This window comes from Mustelus asterias, chromosome 13, assembly GCF_964213995.1.
Source record: "Mustelus asterias chromosome 13, sMusAst1.hap1.1, whole genome shotgun sequence".
Lineage (NCBI taxonomy): Eukaryota > Metazoa > Chordata > Chondrichthyes > Carcharhiniformes > Triakidae > Mustelus > Mustelus asterias.
In genome coordinates this window covers 33,808,746-33,829,695 of record NC_135813.1, presented here as the reverse complement: position 1 = coordinate 33,829,695, position 20,950 = coordinate 33,808,746, and the positions used below count along the sequence as shown (strand labels likewise).

Below are 20,950 nucleotides of genomic sequence, written 5' to 3'. Positions count from 1 at the left end.
CGCACTTGCTTTCTTAGATGTTGGCACACCCACCCAACAACTACTAGCGGCATGTGGAACGGGCAGGTTCTGATGTCAATCAGTACGCAGCTTTGCAATCAACAATATTTAGGATCCATGAGACATCCTCTCCAGCCCCCACCCCCATCAGCACTCTTTAAAGAGATCATGAGCTACTTACATGTTAATCGATGGATTATTTTTCCTGGCTGCTGTTGAAATGGGATCCATTTCTGAAGCTTTGCCATACTTAGCTGAGGTTTGAATGGTCTACAGGGAATGGATTAGCTGGTACCGAAGTAATTATTAATCATTTAAAAGCTTGTGCTGAAACAAAATTCTCCTTCAGTCCTTGATCCTGCTTTGATTCCAAATCCAATCTCAATTTGCCATTACAATGACACATTAGCTCTGGTCATGTCCTCAGACAACTAGGCAGGATCAGTAGGATAACACATTACATGTGTGTAGTCAGGGCCATTCACAAAAGTCATTTTGCCTCTGTCCTCTTTCTTGTTAGTTGGCCTTAGCTCCTCCTCTGCCAAGCAATTTCACTCCTTTGTTTTCTCTTGATCTGCAACACCACTTTGTGCACACTCTTTGGCAAAGATACACAGCAGATTGTCTTCACTGGTGTCAGAATCCATTTTGACCACAGTTCCAAAGATCACTTTGGTAGTTATGCTGCTGCGAAAACCATTGTAACTTGTTTGAATACCAGCTGCAAACAGTACTGTTCCACTGGATATCCACGTCTAAATGGATTCTTTATGCCAGCAGTTAATTTTAGGTGATTATACCGTTTTGGCAAACAGTCTTATTTCATGTTGTTGTCCTTTCCTTTGATCCACAGTAGTGCAATACTTCCACTCTTTAATCTCCTTTGTGAGATCACCCATGACTGTTGATTCATCCACACTTTTCTTTGCATAGATGGTGCGCTGTTTTTGACAGCCCTGCAATTTATATTGAGGCAATTTGAACAATTCAGGAACAAGTTCCAGAACAGTCAACTTGTCTTGTATCTGTCTCCACACCTGTTCAATTTCTTTGTTCGCATTATTGTCCAGCAACTGGTTCTCCTTCCCCACTTTCACCAGTTTCATGTGATTGATCGAGACTTTTAGCTGCTGCATCTCAGACCGACTAAACATCAGCTTTTCCCTCCTAATCTGTGCCAACTTCAGAAGGTTTTGTTTGCAAAGATGTTGTTTAATTGGAACAGCATTTCCTGTGACTCCATCATGGATAACCATTCTGGTACTTCCCAACTTATTCCCACATATTTGTCGATGTGATATTAATAACTCTTTCAGGTCAGTTCAATTTTCTTCTTGGAGGTAACTCAATAATTTATCCCAATTTCGAATAATTTCCTTGTCATCCAATTTAATTTGAGGAATGTCAAAATCAGAGTCATCTGGATTTGATTCTTCACTCTGAGTTATAACCACTGAAATATCCTCCTTCTGCTTTCCTTCCCTATCAAAATAGCTTTAAAACCTATTCGCATGACACCACTCTGTGAGTTTTCCTTCTATCGGGTGAACTTACCAAATAATTCACCTCACTCAATTTCCTTTGAATTCAATAAGGCCCACTAAACCTTGCTTTTAAAAGTTCACCTATCGCGGGTAGTAATACTAAGACTTTATCCCCACGAGCAAAACTATGAATCTTTGATTTCTTATCAGCTTCCTGTTTCATCACATGCTGTGCCGCTTTTAAATGTTGTCCAGCCAATTCACTTGTTCTGTTCAACCTTTCTTTAAAATTTGACACATGGTCCAATAATGTAGACTCAGAACGCTGACTCACCAATTTCTCTTTCATGAATTTAAGTGGTCCTCTTACCTCATGACCAAAAATCAATTCAAATGGACTGAATTTGGTTGACTCATTAGATGCATCACTAATTGCAAAGAGTAAAAATGGAATGCCTTTATCCCAATCCTCTGGATAATCTGGACAATAAGCCCTCAACATTGTCTTTAACGTTTTATGCCACCACTCTAACGCTCCCTGCTATTCTGGATGGTAAACACAGGAACAGTTTTAACAACACCAGGTTAAAGTCCAACAGGTTTATTTGGTAGCAAATGCCACTAGCTTTCAGAGCACTGCTCCTTCGTCAGATGGAGTGGAAATCTGCTCTCAAACAGGGCACAGATATGCTATTTGCTACCAAATAAACCTGTTGGACTTTAACCTGGTGTTGTTAAAACTGTTACTGTGTTTACCCCAGTCCAATGCCGGCATCTCCACATCATTCTGGATGGTATGCAGTTGATTTAAAGTGTTTTACTCCTAAGCTATCCATAAACTCCTTGAATAACTTTGTTGTAAAATTTGATCCTTGATCTGATTGTATTTTTGTGGGTAGTCCATATCTAGTAAAATATTTAAGTAATTCCTCTATAATCCTTTTAACCTTTATACTGCGTAATGGAATGGCCTCTGGAAACCTAGTAGACACATCCATTACAGTAAAAAGATATTGATTCCCACTTTTTGTTTTCGGGAGGGGTCCTATGCAATCAATTTTTCCCTTGTGAAATGTTCTTCAAATGCTGGGATGGGCACTTAGGGTGCTGGTTTTATCACTGCTTGAGGTTTCCCTGTGACTTGTGTTGTACCTGTTAATTCTCAGATACTTTCAACCAGTTTACTTACTCCAAGGTTTTACCCCGGTGCCCTTATTTGCAAGGTGGACAAAGGACAAACACAAGTAAAGATTCAACAAGTTTATTAAATAACACTATTAACCCTTAAATTACCCACATAAAACAAGAGGATACCCCAGCAGATTCAAGTATACTACCCGTAAAGATGGCTTGGTTAAACTGCAGGCCCGATTCTCTGAGTCCCCTCTGGTCTGTCGTCACGAAGGTGAGTCTCGATGGCCGCTTCTTCCTTCCTTCCTTGTCTGGTCAGTCTTCCGAATGGACACGGCTGTCTCCCCTGTCGAGTCTTCGCTGCTGTGTGACTCGAAGTGTGTCCCTTTTATCCCCAGCCTGCTTGCCTTTCCAGAAACTTCTCTGGCTTCTGGCCAATGAGGTCCCAGGAGGGGATTCCAATACCCAGTGGGTTTCTTGATGTCTGCCTGACAGGACACCAGGGTCCGTCCCCCAGGTTTCTTGATGTCTGCCTGACAGGACACCAGGGTCCGCCCCCCAGGTGTCCATCTCCATGTTGTTGAACTTGTTATCAGATAAGGTATCTACAGGAACTCTTGGTGACAGAAAGTCTGGCCCGATCTGGGCTTCTAACAATAGACCGATGCATTTCAATGAGGTGCCATGATCTCCTGCTAAGTCTCAAGTAGAGTGTAACGACCTTTGATGGGTGGTTGATGGGTCAGGCCCAGACACATTTGTGTATTGTACAATTGGCCTGCCTGCGGTTTGACTGTGTTTGATTTCCATGTGCCCAATTCTTTAATTTAGGATATCCAATTTTATCAGCCTTAAAACTAGGCCCTGTTTATATCACCACACTTGACATATGTGTGACATGACCGGCAAAATTCAATCACATCTTTATGCAGTCCAGGCCAATAAAAATGTTTTTGTATTTTAGCTCGAATTTTCCTTATTCCCAAATGACCTCCTACTGGTACCTCATGCGCTACTCACAACACCACCTTTACCAGCAATACACTTGATGAACATCCGCCTACTTTTAATCTGCCTGAATATGCAAGTTCTCCATTTCCTCATTAAGACATCATCTTTAAGGTTCTCACAAACTGTTATACACTCAGATTCAACTTCAGTGTTTGCTTTCTGATACAGTAATTTTATTCCTATATCTTTCTGTTGTAACTCTGCCAACTTTCCCGAACTAAAAACACCCACCCCATCCTCCACCTGTTCTTTTCCAACCATCTGATCAATATTCATTTCTGATCATTGAACTTCAACTTTCTTATCTTCCCTCTTTGATTTCTCCTCTTGTCTTAAGTTGTGACTCTGTGACCTTGTTACTACACAATCAGGAAAAATCCCAGGATATGCATCCTTTAACAACTCAGTTGTTTGATTCTCCATTGACTTTTCAGCCACAGTAGGCATCACTCCCACCTGTTATCCAGCTATATCGTTACCCAAGATAAACTGTATTCCTGGACAAGATAATTTCCCTATTACTCCTACTACTTCACCACTCTTCACTGGACTCTCCAACCTCACCTTATATTATGAAATACTGCTCTTCTCACCCTGAATTCCACATATTACTACATTTTCTGGCAAAACTCCTTCCAAACTACATGACTCCTCACCTCTTATCATCAAAGGTTGACTTGCTCCCGTATCTCTTAAAATTTTATCTTCCTTTACCGACTCCTCCTGGTATACATGGGTAAACATTACCCATACAAATAAATTCTTTAAAGAGATCTGGCACCTTCTTATCAATCAACTTCTGATCAGGCTTTACATTCTTTTGCATCTCTTTCACTTCAACAGGGCTTTCCTTTCCCACTTAAGCAAACCCCACTGGCTTATCCTATCTTACCACGTCAGTCTTCCCGGTGCTTTTCTTAAACCACCAACACTATGGCTTTGCATAACCTAATTTATTCCAGTGAAAACATCTGAGGCTTTTAATTTCTCTTCCACCCTCCTGTGTTTCTTTTTTAGCCCGAGGTACAAGATCTCCTTTATCTTTACCACCTGAGGATTTCTCTTTTCCCCAGTTTCTATCCCACATGCTGAAACTGATGTCAGAAACCAAATTTTGATTTTTGAACTAATTCATAATCATCTGCCATTTCTGCTGCTAACCTCATAGTTTTAACCCTCTGCTCTTCCATATGTGTTCTCACTACATCAGGAAGTGAATTTTTAAACTCCTCCAAAATAATATTTTCTCTAAGAGCTTCATAAATCTGGTCCAATGTCAAAGCCCTTATCCACCTATCAAAATTACTCTCTTTGATCGTTTCAAATTCTATGTACGTTTGACCAGGTTCTTTCCTTAGATTTCTAAACCGTTGTGTGAAGGCTTCTGGCACTAGTTTATGTGCACCTAAAATGGATGTTTTCACTTGATCATAATTTCCAGATACTCCTCTGATAGTGATGCAAACACCTCATTATAGCTCTACTCACCAACTTTGTTTGAATCAGTAATACTCATTTGGTCTGTGGCCATTTCATTTGTTTAACCACTTTCTTAAATGAAATGAAAAAGACTTCTACATCCCTCTCATCAAACCCTGACAATGATTGAACATATTTAAATAGATCCCCACCAAACCTTTGACTACGACGCTGTTGCTCTTCTTCACCATCCTCATCATGATACTCAAACTGTTCTTTACCCTTTACCTCCACGAATTTACAATGAAATTCTTTTTTTAATTCCAGTTTCCGAAGTTCAAATTCTCTCTCTTATTTTTTCATTGCCTGCAATTCAAGCAGCCTCATTTCTTATGCTTTTTGTTTTTCCCTTTCTTTGGCCTTTTTTGCGGCATGGTATCCTTTTCTTTGGCTTTCACTACTTTCTCTCTCTCTCTTATTTCGAAGCCCGGCTGTTTTAATTTTTTTAAATGTTCAAGCTGTTTCATTTGGAATTGAATTCCAGCCATTTCCAATGGCTTTGACTGTGTTTCTGGCTATTTTAAATACTGAGCTATCACCACAATGATCTCCCCCTCCCTTCCACTGTCAACTGCAATATTTTTGCCAATTCCAAAAGCTTTGCTTTTTATTCGCCTTTTGTTAACCATCCTGTATGACTTCTTCCACTCCCAGGAATTTCTTAGCCTCCAAAAGAGCCATTATTCCACAAGGCAGTCCCTATTTAAACCTGAATAAAACACCTGAAAAGAAAATACAACTATACTCACCACTCACTGTCTTTGAGTCCAATAAACCCAAATCAATCAAGGAATATTGGTTTTAATCCCACAAAAAGCCCCCAAAATGTTATAATTCAGCACAGAAGAGTTTTATGAAGCCCGCCTCAATCATAAGTTTTGCAATTTAAATTTGGTTAGGGTACGCATGAGATGTTTTACTTCAGGTATGATTCAACTGACCCACTGGGAAGCTTTTATCAATAATAAGCCTCATGTCACCAGGTTAAAGTCCAACAGGTTTATTTGGCAGCACAAGCCATAAGCTTTCGGAGCACTGCCCTTTCATCAGGTGAGTGGGAGTTCTGTTCACAAATAGGGTGAACAGAACTCCCATTCACCTGATGAAGGGGCAGTGCTCCGAAAGCTTGTGGCTCGTGCTATCAAATAAACCTGTTGGACTTCAACCTGGTGTTGTGAGACTTCTTACTGTGTTTACCCCAGTCCAACGCCGGCATCTCCACATCAAAGCTTTTATCAAGCAAAGTTTATTTCAGAATACAGTTAATATGTATAGAAAGAAAATTAGCAATAACTTTTTTATCAATTACAAATTAGAAAAAAGACAACCATGATATTATATGACCCTTGACACATATATGAAATGTTCCAACCCAAACAAACCTCCTTAAACAAAACCCTTGCCAAAGGTTTAACACAGAAAATATGAATGCTCATGTGATGTTGGAACTTAATCCTTTGGTTGGAGAATTGAAACTCTGACTTCCCAGCCGTGTAACTTCCAGCAGCCCTCAAGGTACACACACAGAAAAGCTTGAAGTCAGAACAGCTTCCCAGAACACCAGCGAGAGAGAGGGATTCTAGTTACTAGCTAGCAAACCACCAAGAGCAGAATTTTCCTCCAGGAAGACAAGGGCCTGCTGCCAGCTTGCTAGCAGAATTTATAATACTATGGAGAGAGAGAGAGAAAAACACTGCTTTCAGTCTGATGTCCAAAGTCCTTCAAACTAAAACAGCAGCCAGCAGCCCAAAACTGAAAATGAAAGAACTGCTGTCACCTGACCTATCAATCATTCTTCTCCTTCACAAAAAAATGTTGTAAAAGCCCTGATACAGCATGAATGCCAGAGTAAGGATAAACAAAACCCCATTTAAACATTGAAGCAGCAACAAAAAGGACTTCTAAGCAGACAGATTGGCAACAATGGAAGTAACCAAAGCTGCTTGTAACTGCAGAGAACATGATTTAAAAAAAACATTCTCTCTCTGTCTCTCTCTCTCTGTCTCTCTCTCTGTGTCTCTCTCTCTCTGTCTCTGTCTCTCTCTGTCTCTCTGTGTGTGTCTCTCTCTCTCTATGTCTCTCTCTCTCTGTGTCTCTCTCTCTTTGTCTTTCTCTCTCTTTGTCTTTCTCTCTCTTTGTCTCTCTCTCTCTTTGTCTGTCTGTCCTGGGAAGCTGTTCTGTATTCAAACTGTTCTGAGTCTATCAAGGGAACTACAGAATTCATCCAAATGACTCAATTCCAGTATCACGTGAGCATTGGTCTTTGCTGTGTTAAACCTGTGAAAAGGGTTTTGTCTAAAGGAAGCTTTGGTTTTGATTAGAACATCTTAGATATATTTGTTAAGGATGTACATTATTGTGGTTGTTTTGTTTTTGTTTGTAATTGATAAAAGTTATTGCTAATTTTCTTTCTGTACATGTTAACTATATTCCGAATTAAACTTTGTTAGAAGTTCCCTGGTGGGTCGTTTGAATCATACCTGAAGTGAAACATATCATGCTTATCCTAGCCAAATCCAAGATGCAAGAATTATGATCCAGGTGGGCTCCATGAACCACTTTGGAGTTTCTGACCTGAACCAGAACACCAGTCTTCTCCTTTCTATCTCCACACACTCGGATAGCAAAGCTTGAGAATTCTGGCTCTGAGAATTGACAAGTGTGAACCCACATCCTTGTGTTTCATGATAAAATGTCTGGTCTTCTTTTGTTTAAATGTTCACACCAAAGGCATGTTCCTCCTTATATCTTTCTCACTTGTATTCCAAAAGCCAAAGATCTCCTTGGCCTTTTGCCTGGCAAGTGGCTAGGTCAGCACTTTAGTCAGAGGGTTTGATCTTCCCAGGAACTGTGGGTCAATGCTGTTGGAAGACTGAGTAAAATATTCCTATTCTCCCTAAAAGGACATAATTTCAATTAATCTGTCATGACAATGATAGATTTTGTACAAGGACTAAGAAATCATGGTGACATACATTACCTGTGAGCATCTTAATAGGAAATTAATAGGATAACCCAGATAGTTTTTATTTGTTCATGGGATGTGGACATGGCTGGCTGGGACAGCATTTATTGCCCATCTTGAGGGCATTGCTGTGGATGTAATCACATATGGGCCAGACCAGGTAAGGATGACACATTTCCTTCTCGCAAAGATATTAGTGAACTAAGGTAAAGGCAAAACACCGCAGCTGCCGGAATCTAAAAACAGAAAATGCTGGAGGGACTAAGCAGGTCTGACAGCATCTGTAGAGAGAGAATAGAGCCAATGTTTCGAGTCGGCATACCCTTTCCTCATAGCTGAACCTGATTGTGTTTTACGACAATTGACAATCATTCGACTTTTAATTCCAGATTTTTGTTGAATTCAAATTACATCATCTGCGGTGGTGGGATTTGAACCCAGGTCCCCCAAAGCCTTACCCTGGGTCTCTGGATTACTAGTCCAGCGACAATACCACCATGCCACTGCCTCCTCCTAAAGTGTAAATTAAGCAATGAATTCGAACTGATTAAGACATCCAAAAAGGAGTTGTTCATTTTCTATATATATTTATTTGATTATACAGTGCATCAGGATCCCACCCGAGAAAGTGACTATCAACTGAATTTGGCAATACTTGTACTTGATGACACGTTACTTTAATTTCCCTAAATTTGTTAGGACATTGACTGGAAACTGAAAATTCTCCTGAGTAGTAAAATGTTCTGCTATTTTGAAGTGAGCTTTCAAAATCCAATGGAGAAAGGGTTTCTCGCTGCTTCCAGCGAGTGCAGGAGCGCAGCAAGTTTAATATCTTTGCGACTACTTCATTCAGAATTCATTGAACCATATGGCATTGCTGATATTTTATTGTGTTTTCATTTTCTTTATAATGGCTTTAAAATTTCCTTGACGTATATCAACAAATAGGGACACCGCATCTTGAAGATGGCGAGTACAGTCAGTTTTCAGCAATCTCATACCCTGAGGAGATAACAGAATTTAAATTTGCACATGAGTAGTTATGCTTCTAAATGGTCTAATTTAGACTGGCAGTCTCTGAAGGATTAAACAGTTTGAAACATTAAGCAAGTTGTCTGAGCTGATGAAATAGATGAATGAGGTCTGCAGCGTGTGTTGTCAGGACTTTCTTCCTCTCTGGTTCATTACTGTTGAGGTCAATTTAATTCTGCGACACTGCTCTAACATATTCATTTCTGGTCTTGCCTTTAAAGGGAGGAAGCTATGCGATCTACATACTTTGAAACACCAGATGACCTCTTGTCCTCATTCGGCCCTGTACGCGACTGCTCGAGGGATAACGGAGGCTGTACGAGAAATTATCGTTGCGTGACTGATCGAAAGGTTGACTCCACTGGATGCATGGTATGTTATAAAGCCTCATCAATACCATTGTAGGATGCATCTTACACAGAGCGTTGTGTCAGGGGGTGCAGAGCAGAGACAGCCTGAAAGCTACATGAATAAAAGGTAGCTTAACTCTTGGATAGAGTGCAAAAAATAATTCTTTGTGTAAAATACATTGAGAATGTTTCAACAAACTTGAATATTATCAAAAATGGGATGCAACCAATCCTCAAATCTGCCGATTCCTAGAGTGACCAATGATCTCAAGTGTCCAAGAGTCACTTGTTAGATTATTGTTGAGTGGTCCTTCCCAATGAATCAACCTTCTTGTCAGATCTTGATGTTATGCCCCCTTATCCCATCTTCTTTATTCAGCCAGTTTTTGGTTTTGTAATGTCCTAACTATGTTATCGGTTGTGAATTTTAACAGAAAAAGAAAAGACTTGGTTTGCACATGTAGATTCAAATAACCACAGAACAGGTTTTATTGAAGAGCTGCTCTCTGCTCTGCATTCAGAATACAAAACTGAAAGTAAAACAGATGCCTGAGTGCACACCCTAATGATGTTGCCATCAAATCATGTGATCAGCTTTCAATGCAACCTGCAACCCTTTTTAAACATATAACAGATTTTGCATTGCCTCACTGGGAAGCTAAGGATAATAACAGTGACTGTGCTGATTCATCCATTGATTGCAGACAAACTTGGTTCTCTGTTGTTTGGCTGTCAACCCTGTTAAATGAATGGAAATAGTAATTTGTTTAGCTTTTCATACACCGCTGTTGTTCCTTTCTCCAAAGGTGCTGACTGTTGTTTGGATATAGTTCTGTGGTGGCTACCATCTACTTTGGGGTTTAGGGGGCACAGTACAATGGGATGAGGTAACAGATCGTGTAATTGAAATGCAGAACAGGCTTGTGGTGGAGTAGGTATGGGTGTGGGGGAGAGCACTTAATTCCCTACTCCTGTTCCTATGTTTAGTCACCCCATAGCCATCTTTAAAATTCTTTCATGGGATGTGATAGTAATTGTTGCCTTCAAACTGAGTGCCTTGCCACTTCATATCAGAGGGTATTTAAGAGTCAACCACATTGCTGTGTGTCCAGAGTCATATGTAGACCAGACCTGGTAAGGATGGCAGATTTCTTTCCCTGAAGGGACCTGAGTGAACCTGATGGGTTTTTACAACAATGGATAATAGGTCATAGAGTCATAGAGGTTTACAGCATGGAAACAGGCCCTTCGGCCCAACTTGTCCATGCCGCCCTTTTTTTAAAAAACCCCTAAGCTAATCCCAATTGCCCGCATTGTCCAAGAGTCACAATGACTGAAGCGATAATGACTGGGAGCAGCACGGTGGCACAATGAATAGCACTGCTGCTTCACAGCGCCAGGGACCCAGGAACAATTCCCAGCTTGGGTCACTGTCCGTGGAGTTTGCACATTCTCCCCGTGTCTGCGTGGGTTTCCTCTGGGTGCTCCAATTTCCTCCCGCAGTCCAAAGATGTGCTGGTTCGGTGCATTGACCTGAACAGGCACCGGGACTGTGGCAACTAGGGGAATTTCACAGTAACTTCATTGCAGTGTTAATGTAAGCTTTACTTGTGACACTAATAAATACACTTTTAACTTTTTACAGCTAGTTTTGAATTCCTGCCATGATGTAATTTGAACCTCCATCACCAGAGCTTTAGCCTGCGCCTCTGGATAACTGGTCTAGTGACATTTGCACTACGCAACCATCTCCCCCAAACTATTATTCTGGTATTTGGGGCCATGAGTGTTGATCTTCTTCTACATCCTAGCTATGACAGTAACACTACATTCTGCACCCTCCATTCCTTCTTCCCTGTGTACTCTATGTACGGTATGCTTTGTCTGTACAGCGCACAAGAAACAATACTTTTCACAGTACACCAACACACATGACAATAAATCAAATCAAATCATGGCAGGAAATCAATGTAATCTGTTAATTTGTGGGTGAGCCACGGAATAAAGATGATAAAAAGGTGTTGAATTGATGATGCCTGATTGACTTAAGGAAGTGAATTTGCCACCGCTATCTGATCCGGCTAAAAAGTGACCCCACTCTAGTTTATGTGGTTAACTTCTTGTGACCCTTAGGCAATTTAGGCTGGTGATAAATACAGCCTTTCCTGTATCCTCCATTTCCCTCCAACAAATAAATAAAATTCTAATCGCAAAATGTGAGTAATAACAAAATGTTTAACCAGGAAGGGCTCACAGCTCATTCATACACAGTTTCCAGCAAGGATTACAGATTGGCAATTGATAAGGAGAATCAGGGCTGATTTTCCCTTTCCCGATCTCAGAAAGAAAGGCTTGCATTCATTTAGTGTTATGATCTCGGCAGAGACTAAATATGTGTTTATTTATTTAGAATCTGAAAAATCTTGGTATTTACTAAAAGAAGAAAATACAAGATTCACGGAGTCCAAAAGACATGCTGGTTAGGTGCATTGGCCTTGCTAAATTCTCCCTCAGTGTACCCGAACAAGTGCTGGAGTGTGACGACTGGGGGATTTTTACAGTAACTTAATTGCAATGTTAATATAAGCCTACTTGTGACACTAACAAATAAACTTTAAACTTTAAAATAATTTTCCACACCAAAATGACAGGAATGAATCGTAGTAAATACGCTCGATTTTAAATAGTCAGTTACATTAAATGTATTCAAGTATAATGAACACTGATAATTATACTTTAAACCAAGCTACTTAACTCAGATTTCCTTCTACGCTCATTTGACACACAGCCCAAAACTTAGGTGCGAAACCAAAAATTGAAAGATTAATTCCATGGTTTGATTACTGCTTTGGAGATTTCTATAAATGTTGAGATTTCTTGACCGATCGCTTACTTCAGCCAAGTTTCCCCTTCAAATCTCTTCCAACTGTTCTACAGTTGAAGGCTCTCCATTTGACATCTTAAGTGTAGCCACCTTGACTCAAAATGTTTCTAGTTCTAATATTCTTCAACTGTGGAGTTTTGCACCCAAGACGCTTGCTCGCTCGCTCTCTCCCTTGCTCTCTCTCTCTCACTTGCTCTCTCGCGCTCTCGCTCTCTCGCGCTCTCGCTCTCTCGCTCTCTTCCTCGCTCTTGCTCTCGCTCTCGCGCTCACGCTCTCGCTCTCTCACTCGCTCTCACTCACTCACTCTCACTCGCTCACTCTCACTCACTCACTCTCACTCGCTCTCTCTTCAGCTTGGCTACCCGGATAACTCACTCTTCAGAGTTCTTCAGTTAACAAAGGGTTTGTAATCTTCAAGCTAGCTTCTGCAATTTCAGCTGAATTCTGCTGTAAAGAGATGTTTCCTGTTTGGTGGCAAATTGTTCTTAACGCTAACTAAACCAACTAAACCAGTTCACAACAGAGGCACACCCACAAACTGCTCACCCCTATAATTAGCTTCCAGTTGTTCACTTTTCCTACTGTTTATCTCTCAGGCAAATTGGTCGTGTGAACATTTGCTGGAAGCCAGCTGCTTTTTACAAGAAAACTCCTTCCAGAGAAAGCTGGTCCTTAAAGGGATCATCACTAGAACATAAAACAATGGATCAGACGGTCTGTTTTCTGCTCTTAGTTGAGAGATAAATAGTGACCAGAACTTCAAGAGTCTCTTCTGCAAAATTGCGTTCATCTGCATGGGCAGATGGAGCATTGGTTTAGTGTCCCATCTAACAGATTATGGGCAGGATTTTACCGCTTAGCTCATCCTGAAACTGGAAAATGCTACCTGAGGTCAACGGACCTTCCCGTTGGCCGCCCCTCGCCCGTTCAGATTCCCCTGCTGGGTGGGGCGGTAGAATTCTGGCGTATGTCTGATCGTGCAGCTTTTCCTCAGGGCTGCAGTGGAGTTGAGAATTAGAGTATCTGTTCAAGTCTCTGGAGTTGATATAAATACAACTATCACTTTCAGAAATGAGAGTACCCATTGAGCGATTCCTGACTTCAAGATAAAGGGCCCTATTTTACCATTTTGATTCGAAGTGCTGGGCGGACTTGAAACTGGGAGTGTTTCAGATCTGACTTTTAGACCCGTTTTTAGGCACCCCCATACGCACTGTACCTGTAAAAATATCAGCGATTCCGAATCGCGCTGCAGAAACCTGTGGGCTGGGCATAACGCACCCAAAACCCTGTAGCTTCGATCGGCACCTCCAACTGCGCATGCGCAGAAAAAAAATGATTGACTGCTGCTCCCCTGCCACATCCCTCCAAGGCTGGCTAATGCCTCCCCCTGGCCCCCACAGATATTGCCCCAACCCCAACATTACTGACCCCCTTATCCCCCCCACCCCTCCCGACACCCAGACCAATCGCTGGCCCCTCCCCCCTTCCCTCCCACCGATCTCAGGCAGAGTGATCCCTACCTCCCCCTTTCCCCCACTGATCTCAGGCAGAGTGGCAGCAGACCCCCCTTCCCTTCCACTGATCTCAGGCAGAGTGGCAGTGGACCCCCCCCTTCCCCCCCACTGATCATAGGTAGAGTGGCCCCCCTCACCGATCTCAAGCAGAGAGCCATCGGACCCATCTTTCACCCCACCCCCTCCCACCCCCACCCCCACCCCACCACATCAACTTCAAGCAGAGAACCGTCGAATGCTCAGCACTTACCTCCTCACTAACTGGAGCACCCGAATCAGACTGATATGGAGATGTCTGTTTCACGCTGATTCTGGATGGGTGAACGCGGTGGTAAAGGGGGAAGTGCCAGTAAAGTTGGGTGTGTCGCCCATTAAATCAATTTAAATGCATGCAAATGGTCGTTGCACCCGTTTTGGGCGTGGTCCCGATTGTAGCTGTTTTGGGGCCTTGGTAAAGGGGGGACCGGCACAGAGGCGGGCACGGATTGTGCTACTCACCTCACGCCCAACTTTGCCAAGTTTTCACACCCGAAAACGGGTGCAACATAATGGTAGCATCAGGCCAAAAGTGTAGTATTATTATCCCCATAGAGATGGATAACTTAAAAAAAATTTCCAACAACCAATTGAAAAGATCATATAACAAAATTTCATGTTTTAATACTTCAACTGTAACAAACTAATTAAAAACAAGATTGACTAAACACAATTTTTGTGGGCAAATTACACTTTAAATTACAGAAAAGAACTTCCCTCCATTTAACTGTTCACATGTCCAAAAACCCCACTTTAGGATTGTACTTTACGCTGTCCCTTGAGTGGACATGGTCATTCTTCAGGAACCTGTCCAAAGTGATGCTTACCTTCCATGGGCATGTGTTCTTTTCCTTTTTCCCAGTTGGGCAATTTCTAATCCCAGAACTGACTTTCATGGTAAGGGATGAATTGCAAATTATTTCCTCTAGCCAAGCTAGGTGAATCTTCCAGTCATGTTTCACTAATCAGAAACATACTTTCTTTAATTTGCACGTAAACTACCACCAGCCTTTTGCACGGTGACCAAATGGATGAGCATCATCTCTGCCTTAGGTACAGGGCTGGCTATTTTTATCCTTCTGCTCTCTTTCTGAGGGACAGGGGTATCTTAATAAAATCCTGGAAGCCAATATTACATTGGCTTTCTCGGACCTGTTTCCCTCTCAAAGGCGATCTCCATGGCAATGTGTCACATGAGCATTGTATCTCAGTAAAATTGCAAATTAGCTTTCCTTTGGCCCTCCCAACTCCATTCTATCTTGAAATTAGACACTTTAAGGTATAACAATTTACAAAGCTTGACATTCTTAACACTATGACTTGGGGGCTTTCGCCTGGCCTTTTGCTCGCAGGGGTTACGCAGAGTCAGGATGTTTTGCCAGCTCACCACACTTGCCTCGAGCACCAAAAGCAGCATCTTCATTCTGACGGTGAAGTTGTGTGCTGGAGTCAGGCCCACCCCTCCTAGAAACAGTACAGAGGCAGTCACCCTCACACTCCATCGCACGCATGTACATGCACACACACACCTCCATTGGCTCCTTACATAGGAATCGTGTCATGAATAAAATAAAGTGCTGCATATATATTACAGGCCTCACTACAGGAAAAAATATCTCTCACCGATAAAAGTCAAGGCAATGTTCTAAATCCTTTTAAGTGCTCTATCCCTCAAAAAACAAACATTTGTATTTATAGCCCCAAATCAAAGATAGCTAATCACTTAATAACCTCCTGAGCGGTCAATCAAACTGTGAACCTACAACCCCTCACTGTGATAACGATAGGTTGTGGATGGAGACAAACAGTAACGATAATATATAATGATAACCTTGAGCATTATGTTCAAAAAACAATTTTGAAAGTGCAAGCATCATTGTTTTAACACAGAGAAGCAGCTGTTTTTTTCTCCAAAATGTAAAGGGCTGGTGATTTAAATAAAGTGACAGCTCAACAGTTCCACAGATCTTATCCACCTTTGGGCAGCATTCAGGTCTACTCTTAAAAATGGTAAGTCACGCACTGCGGGGAAACAGACAATCTCCGGTGAAAATGGAGGCGGGGGGGGGGAGAAATTTTCCCAATACACCGGCCGCGGGAATCACAGAAAACTTGGCAGTTTTAGAGGTCCATGGATCTCAGGTGGGGAACTCTAGCTTTGGGGTGCACGTGGCAGGAAAGTCACACCCGGGAACTGTTTAAAGTCAGCACTGAGTTAAAATGGTCCTACTGGGTTCAAGTGTGAATCGTGTGCATTCCCCTTTCCCCTACTTGCCAAACTACGATCTATCTGAAATTGGGGTGAGGCTTTTAGATCCAGGATCATGGCACTACTTTGGAAAAGATGTAGAATTTCCATGCAGCTCTGTAACTTGGGGCCTAATAAAATAACCACCATTAGCACAGCTGCCATGGTCAGTGTTAACAGTTGTGAATATCTTGCAACTTCTTCCTAGTAAGATAACCTGGCCCCACATTAACAACTAAGTCACCCAGGCTTGTTGTCGGGCAGAATTTGGAACAGCTCACATGACCACCTTCATTCCTCCATTTTAGCTTCTGTTAAAAAGTCTCTCCTGAAGCACAACAATCTTAAAAACTTCATCTTTGTAACAATAGGCCCCGCTCTTGTTAGCGCACATCAAAATGACATGACAATTCTTGTTACAAAATCGGGAATATAAGTGATATCTTCAACAAATCTTCCCTTATTGCACTGTTGAAAACAGAGACCTATAGACCAGTGAGCCTAATGTCAGTACTGGGGAAGTTGCTGGAGTCCATTATCAAGGATTTCATAGCTCAGCATTTGGAAGGCAGTGGTATAATCAGACAAAGTCAGCATGGATTTACAAAAGGGAAATCATGCTTGAAAAATCTATTGAAATTCTTTGAGGATGTAACTAGTAGAGTTGACTGAGGAGAACCAGTGGATGCGTTTTTTTAGACTTTCAGAAGGCTTTCGACAAGGTCTCACATAACAGACTACTATGTAAAGTTAAAGCACATGGGATTGCAGGTAATGTCTTGAGATGGAGAGAAAGTTGGTTAGCAAATAGGAAGCAAAGAATTGGCATAAATGGGTCTTTTTCTGATTGGCAGTCAGTGACTAGTGGGGTTGCGCAGGGATCTGTGCTAGGACCCCAACTGTTCACATTATATATCAATGATTTGGAAGAAGGAACTGAATGTATTATCTCCAAATTTGCAGATGATACAAAGTTGGCTGAATGTGAGGAGGATGCAGAGATGCTTCAGCATGATTTGGGACAGGCTGAGTGTGTGGGCATATGCATGGCAGATGCAGCATAATGTGGATAAATGTGAGGTTACTCACTTTGGTAGCAATAATAGGAAGGCAGATTATTACTCGAATGGGTGTAAATTGAGAAAGGAGGATACTCAACAAGACCTTGGTGTTCTAGCCACTGAAAGTAAGCGCACAGGTACAGCAGGCAGTAAAGAAGGCAAATGACATTTTGGCCTTCATAGCGAGAGGATTTGAATGTAGAGATAGGGATGTTTTGCTGCAATTATACAGGGCATTGGTAAGGCCACACCTGGAGTATTATGTGCAGTTTTGTTGTCCTTATCTGAGGAAGGATGTCCTTGGTATCAAGGGAATACAGCAAAGGTTTATCAGGCTGATTCCTGGAATGGCAGGTCTGTCATATGAGGAGAGACTAAGTCTGTTAGGATTACATTCACTGGAGTTTAGAAGAGTGAGAGGGGATCTCATAGAAACTTATACATTTCTAACAGGGTTAGACGGTAGATTCAGAAAGAATGTTCCCGATGATGGGGGAGTCCAGAACCAGGGGTCATAGTGGAGGATAAAGCGTAAACCTTTTAGAACTGAAGTGAGGAGAAATTTCTTCAGCCAGAGAGTGGTGAATGTGTGGAATTCACTACCACAGAAAGTAGTTGAGGCCAAAATATTGTGTGATTTCAAGAAGAAATTAGATATAGCTCTTGGGGCTAAAAGGATCAAGGGATATGGGGAGAAGGGGAGGATCAGGATATTGAATTTAGAGCTGGCTCTATAGGCTGAATGGCCTATTCCTGCTTCTGGTTTTTATGCCGGATGATTTCCTATTGTTCTACAATTCGACTAGAAATATCCTCCTGTTGTTTCTGATATTGTAAATTCACTGTGAGCAGATGGTGCCTTCAGCCCTTTGTATTAATTTGAATGTTGCACTAACACCAGTATAGTCAGGTCAGAAAAGCAGGTATCAATAATTTTTAAAAAGTGGACCTTTGACTGTTACCAAGAGTAGACTTATGGAAGGATTGATATTCTGGTCAGTCCCTTTATCATTGTGAACAAGAGTTAGCTGTCAAATTTCGGCATTGTTAGAGGGAAAAGTGGACAGTTGCATTTTTGTATTGAGGGCCTTTTGGGACTCACTAATGAAGAAAAATCATCCTGCTCAGAATTACATTACTGAATGTCAAAGTGTGTCATATCAAAGATAAGGTTTGGTGCATTGAAATTATCCTTGCCTGTGGTTCTTCTGGAGGTAAGATCAATGTTCTTCATGTTGTTATTTAAATGTCAGCTATGTACTGTGGAGCTCGATATAGCATTAGGGGAATTTTCCTGGAGGGAGACGGGATTTGCACGAGGAAATGTGAAGAACCGAGCATATGCCACTAATAATTAACTCAAGTTAGTTTCTGAATCTGTTTGTTAGGTATAGTTCTATATCTGTTCAGGAGTTAGGTACAGTGGGAACACATCCCAAGTTACGTGATTTTCTGGCCCCTCTCCACCCCTCGCCCTGTGGCTTGTTTTCCAGCAACTGAGGTGGTTCTCCATTAGCCTCCAGTGGGATCTTCTGGTCCCGCCGACAGCCACGCCATTTTCTGTGGCTTGGACATCTCACCAATGGGGATCCCATCATGGGGGGTGGAGTGGGGGGGTTGCCATTGACAGGACTGGAAGATCCTGCCAGCAGGAAGGGCCGGAAAATCCTTCCCTTATGTTTTCGGATCAATTCCATGGAATTTGATCCAACCCCGTTGGATATGTATCTGCATGACATAATCTGATGGATGTGAGGCTTTGTATATCAACTTCTCGTTAATTCAATATCAAACAAATGAGATCTATGATTGGAGTGAGAAAAAGCAGCCTTGGAACATAATAGTCTCAATTAAGCATTCACACTCACTTAAAGCCAACTACGCCTGTGCCAATTAAAGTGATCCCAGTGCAATTCCTAGTGTAATTACTGAAAGGGACAGAGAGATGCTTTGATGGCTGGAACAGTGACATTACCGTGTCTCTCTGTGCTTCCCTTGAATAAGTTAAAATGCTTCAGATTTCTCTAGTTCAACAGGGACCTGAACCTTGGATGAATCTGTACTATTGCAGTAATGTGATAACAGCTGAGTTCCTTTCAAGATACCCTCCTTAGATTTGTCACAAATGTGGAAAACAATCTTTAATAGATGTTCAGTCCTTCTGTTGGATCTAGCCTTTCAAATTCTATGCTTACATAAATGTTATGCACAATGCTGCCAGTTTCTATAGAGCAGCTGCACTGTCTTGAATTCTCAATGAGATTATACTTGCAGGCAAGGAATTTGGAAATCACCAATTACAACACTCATCTATTCTAGTGTTGATGACAACTTGCATTTATGTAGCATCTTTAACATAGTAAAATGTCCCAAAGTGCTTAAATTATAATTAAATTAGATTACCCTCAGCTACCTCTGTTGCATTTGACTTATTTATTTTAACTTCTTTGAAATGCTTTCTTCATAGGCTTATCTCTCTCAGGTGCCCCCTTCTCAGTTTATTTTTTCCTCATATCCTCTTTGCAATCTTTTTTCTCTCAGGTACTCTCATTTCAAGAATTTGAAGTAAAAGTTTAAAGTTTAAGTTTATTTATCAGTGTCACAAGTAGGCTTACATTAACATTGCAATGAAGTTACTGTGAAAATCCCTGAGTTGCCACACTCTGGCGCCTGTTCAGGTACACTGAGGGACAGTTTAGCATGGTCAATGACAATACCCAACATGTCTTCCGGACTGTGGGAGGAAACCGGAGCACCCGGAGGAAACCTACGTAGACACGGAGAATGTGCAGACTCTGCACAGACAGTGACCCAAGCCAGGAATCTGGGTCCCTGATGCTGTGAGGCAGCAATGCTAACCACTGTGCCACCAAAAATGCAACAGAGGTCACTGATAGAGTAATCTCATTCCAATATTTATTTTTGCTTCACTCTTTCTCACTTGTACCTTTCAAATCTTATCTTAGTGCAGGTGCTTCCTTTTGAATTTTGCTTGGTTCCTTCCATTTTAAGATAGATATCTGGGTTGCAATTAATCAATCTTTCAGCCCTTTAAAATTATCTCCCACAAACAATTTGATACAGTGGAGTTCGCCAGCAACAGATTTTTGCATGTAATTTGTTGTTTTGCTTTCGTACTGCCAACAACTATCAAAGAGTTTGTCCCTTAGTCTGTCCCTGAGCAATGCATGCTTCATGGGGAGGGATTTTTCTCCCACTCCGTGGCGTGTTTCATGGCGACAGGAGTGGCGCGCGTTCGCTGGTGGTGGCATCTTATGGTCCCGCCATTGTCAACAGGGTTTCCCGTTGAATGCACCCCTCACCACACGGAAACCCATGGAGGGTGTGCGCCATCAGTAACAAGATTTAGTTGTTCTTTTCCCTTTTCCTGCACAATGCATGCAGTTTTTTTTGTTCATGAGATGTAGTCATCACTGGCAAGATGGACATTTATTGCCCAATCCGAATTGCCCTTGAGGCGGTAACTTTGAGCCACTTTCCTGAACTGTTGCAGTTCATGTGGGGCAGGTACACCCACAGTGCAGTTAGGAAGAGAGTTCAAGGATATTGACCTAGCAACCATGGAGGAATGGTGACATGGTTCCAAGTCAGGATGGTGTGTTGCTTGGAGTGGTACTTGCAGGTGGTAGTCTTCCCATGTGTCAGCTGGCCTTGTCCTTCTAGGGGGTAGAGGTTGAAGGTTTGGAAGGAGGCTTGGTGACTTGCTGAAGTGCACCTTTTGGATTGTACAC

The 20,950-nt window shown here is 41.8% G+C and overlaps 1 protein-coding gene across 3 annotated transcripts in view; it reads left to right on the top strand.

Moving 5' to 3' along the window:
* The window catches only part of astn2 (astrotactin 2), a 1,763,595-nt gene that overhangs the window by 917,193 nt on the left and 825,452 nt on the right, over positions 1–20,950 (top strand). For all 3 annotated transcript variants that reach the window (XM_078226657.1, XM_078226658.1, XM_078226656.1), the window contains one exon: positions 9,324–9,474. In XM_078226657.1, coding sequence (XP_078082783.1) covers positions 9,324–9,474 — 151 coding nt within the window. The remainder of the gene's footprint in view (positions 1–9,323; positions 9,475–20,950) is intronic.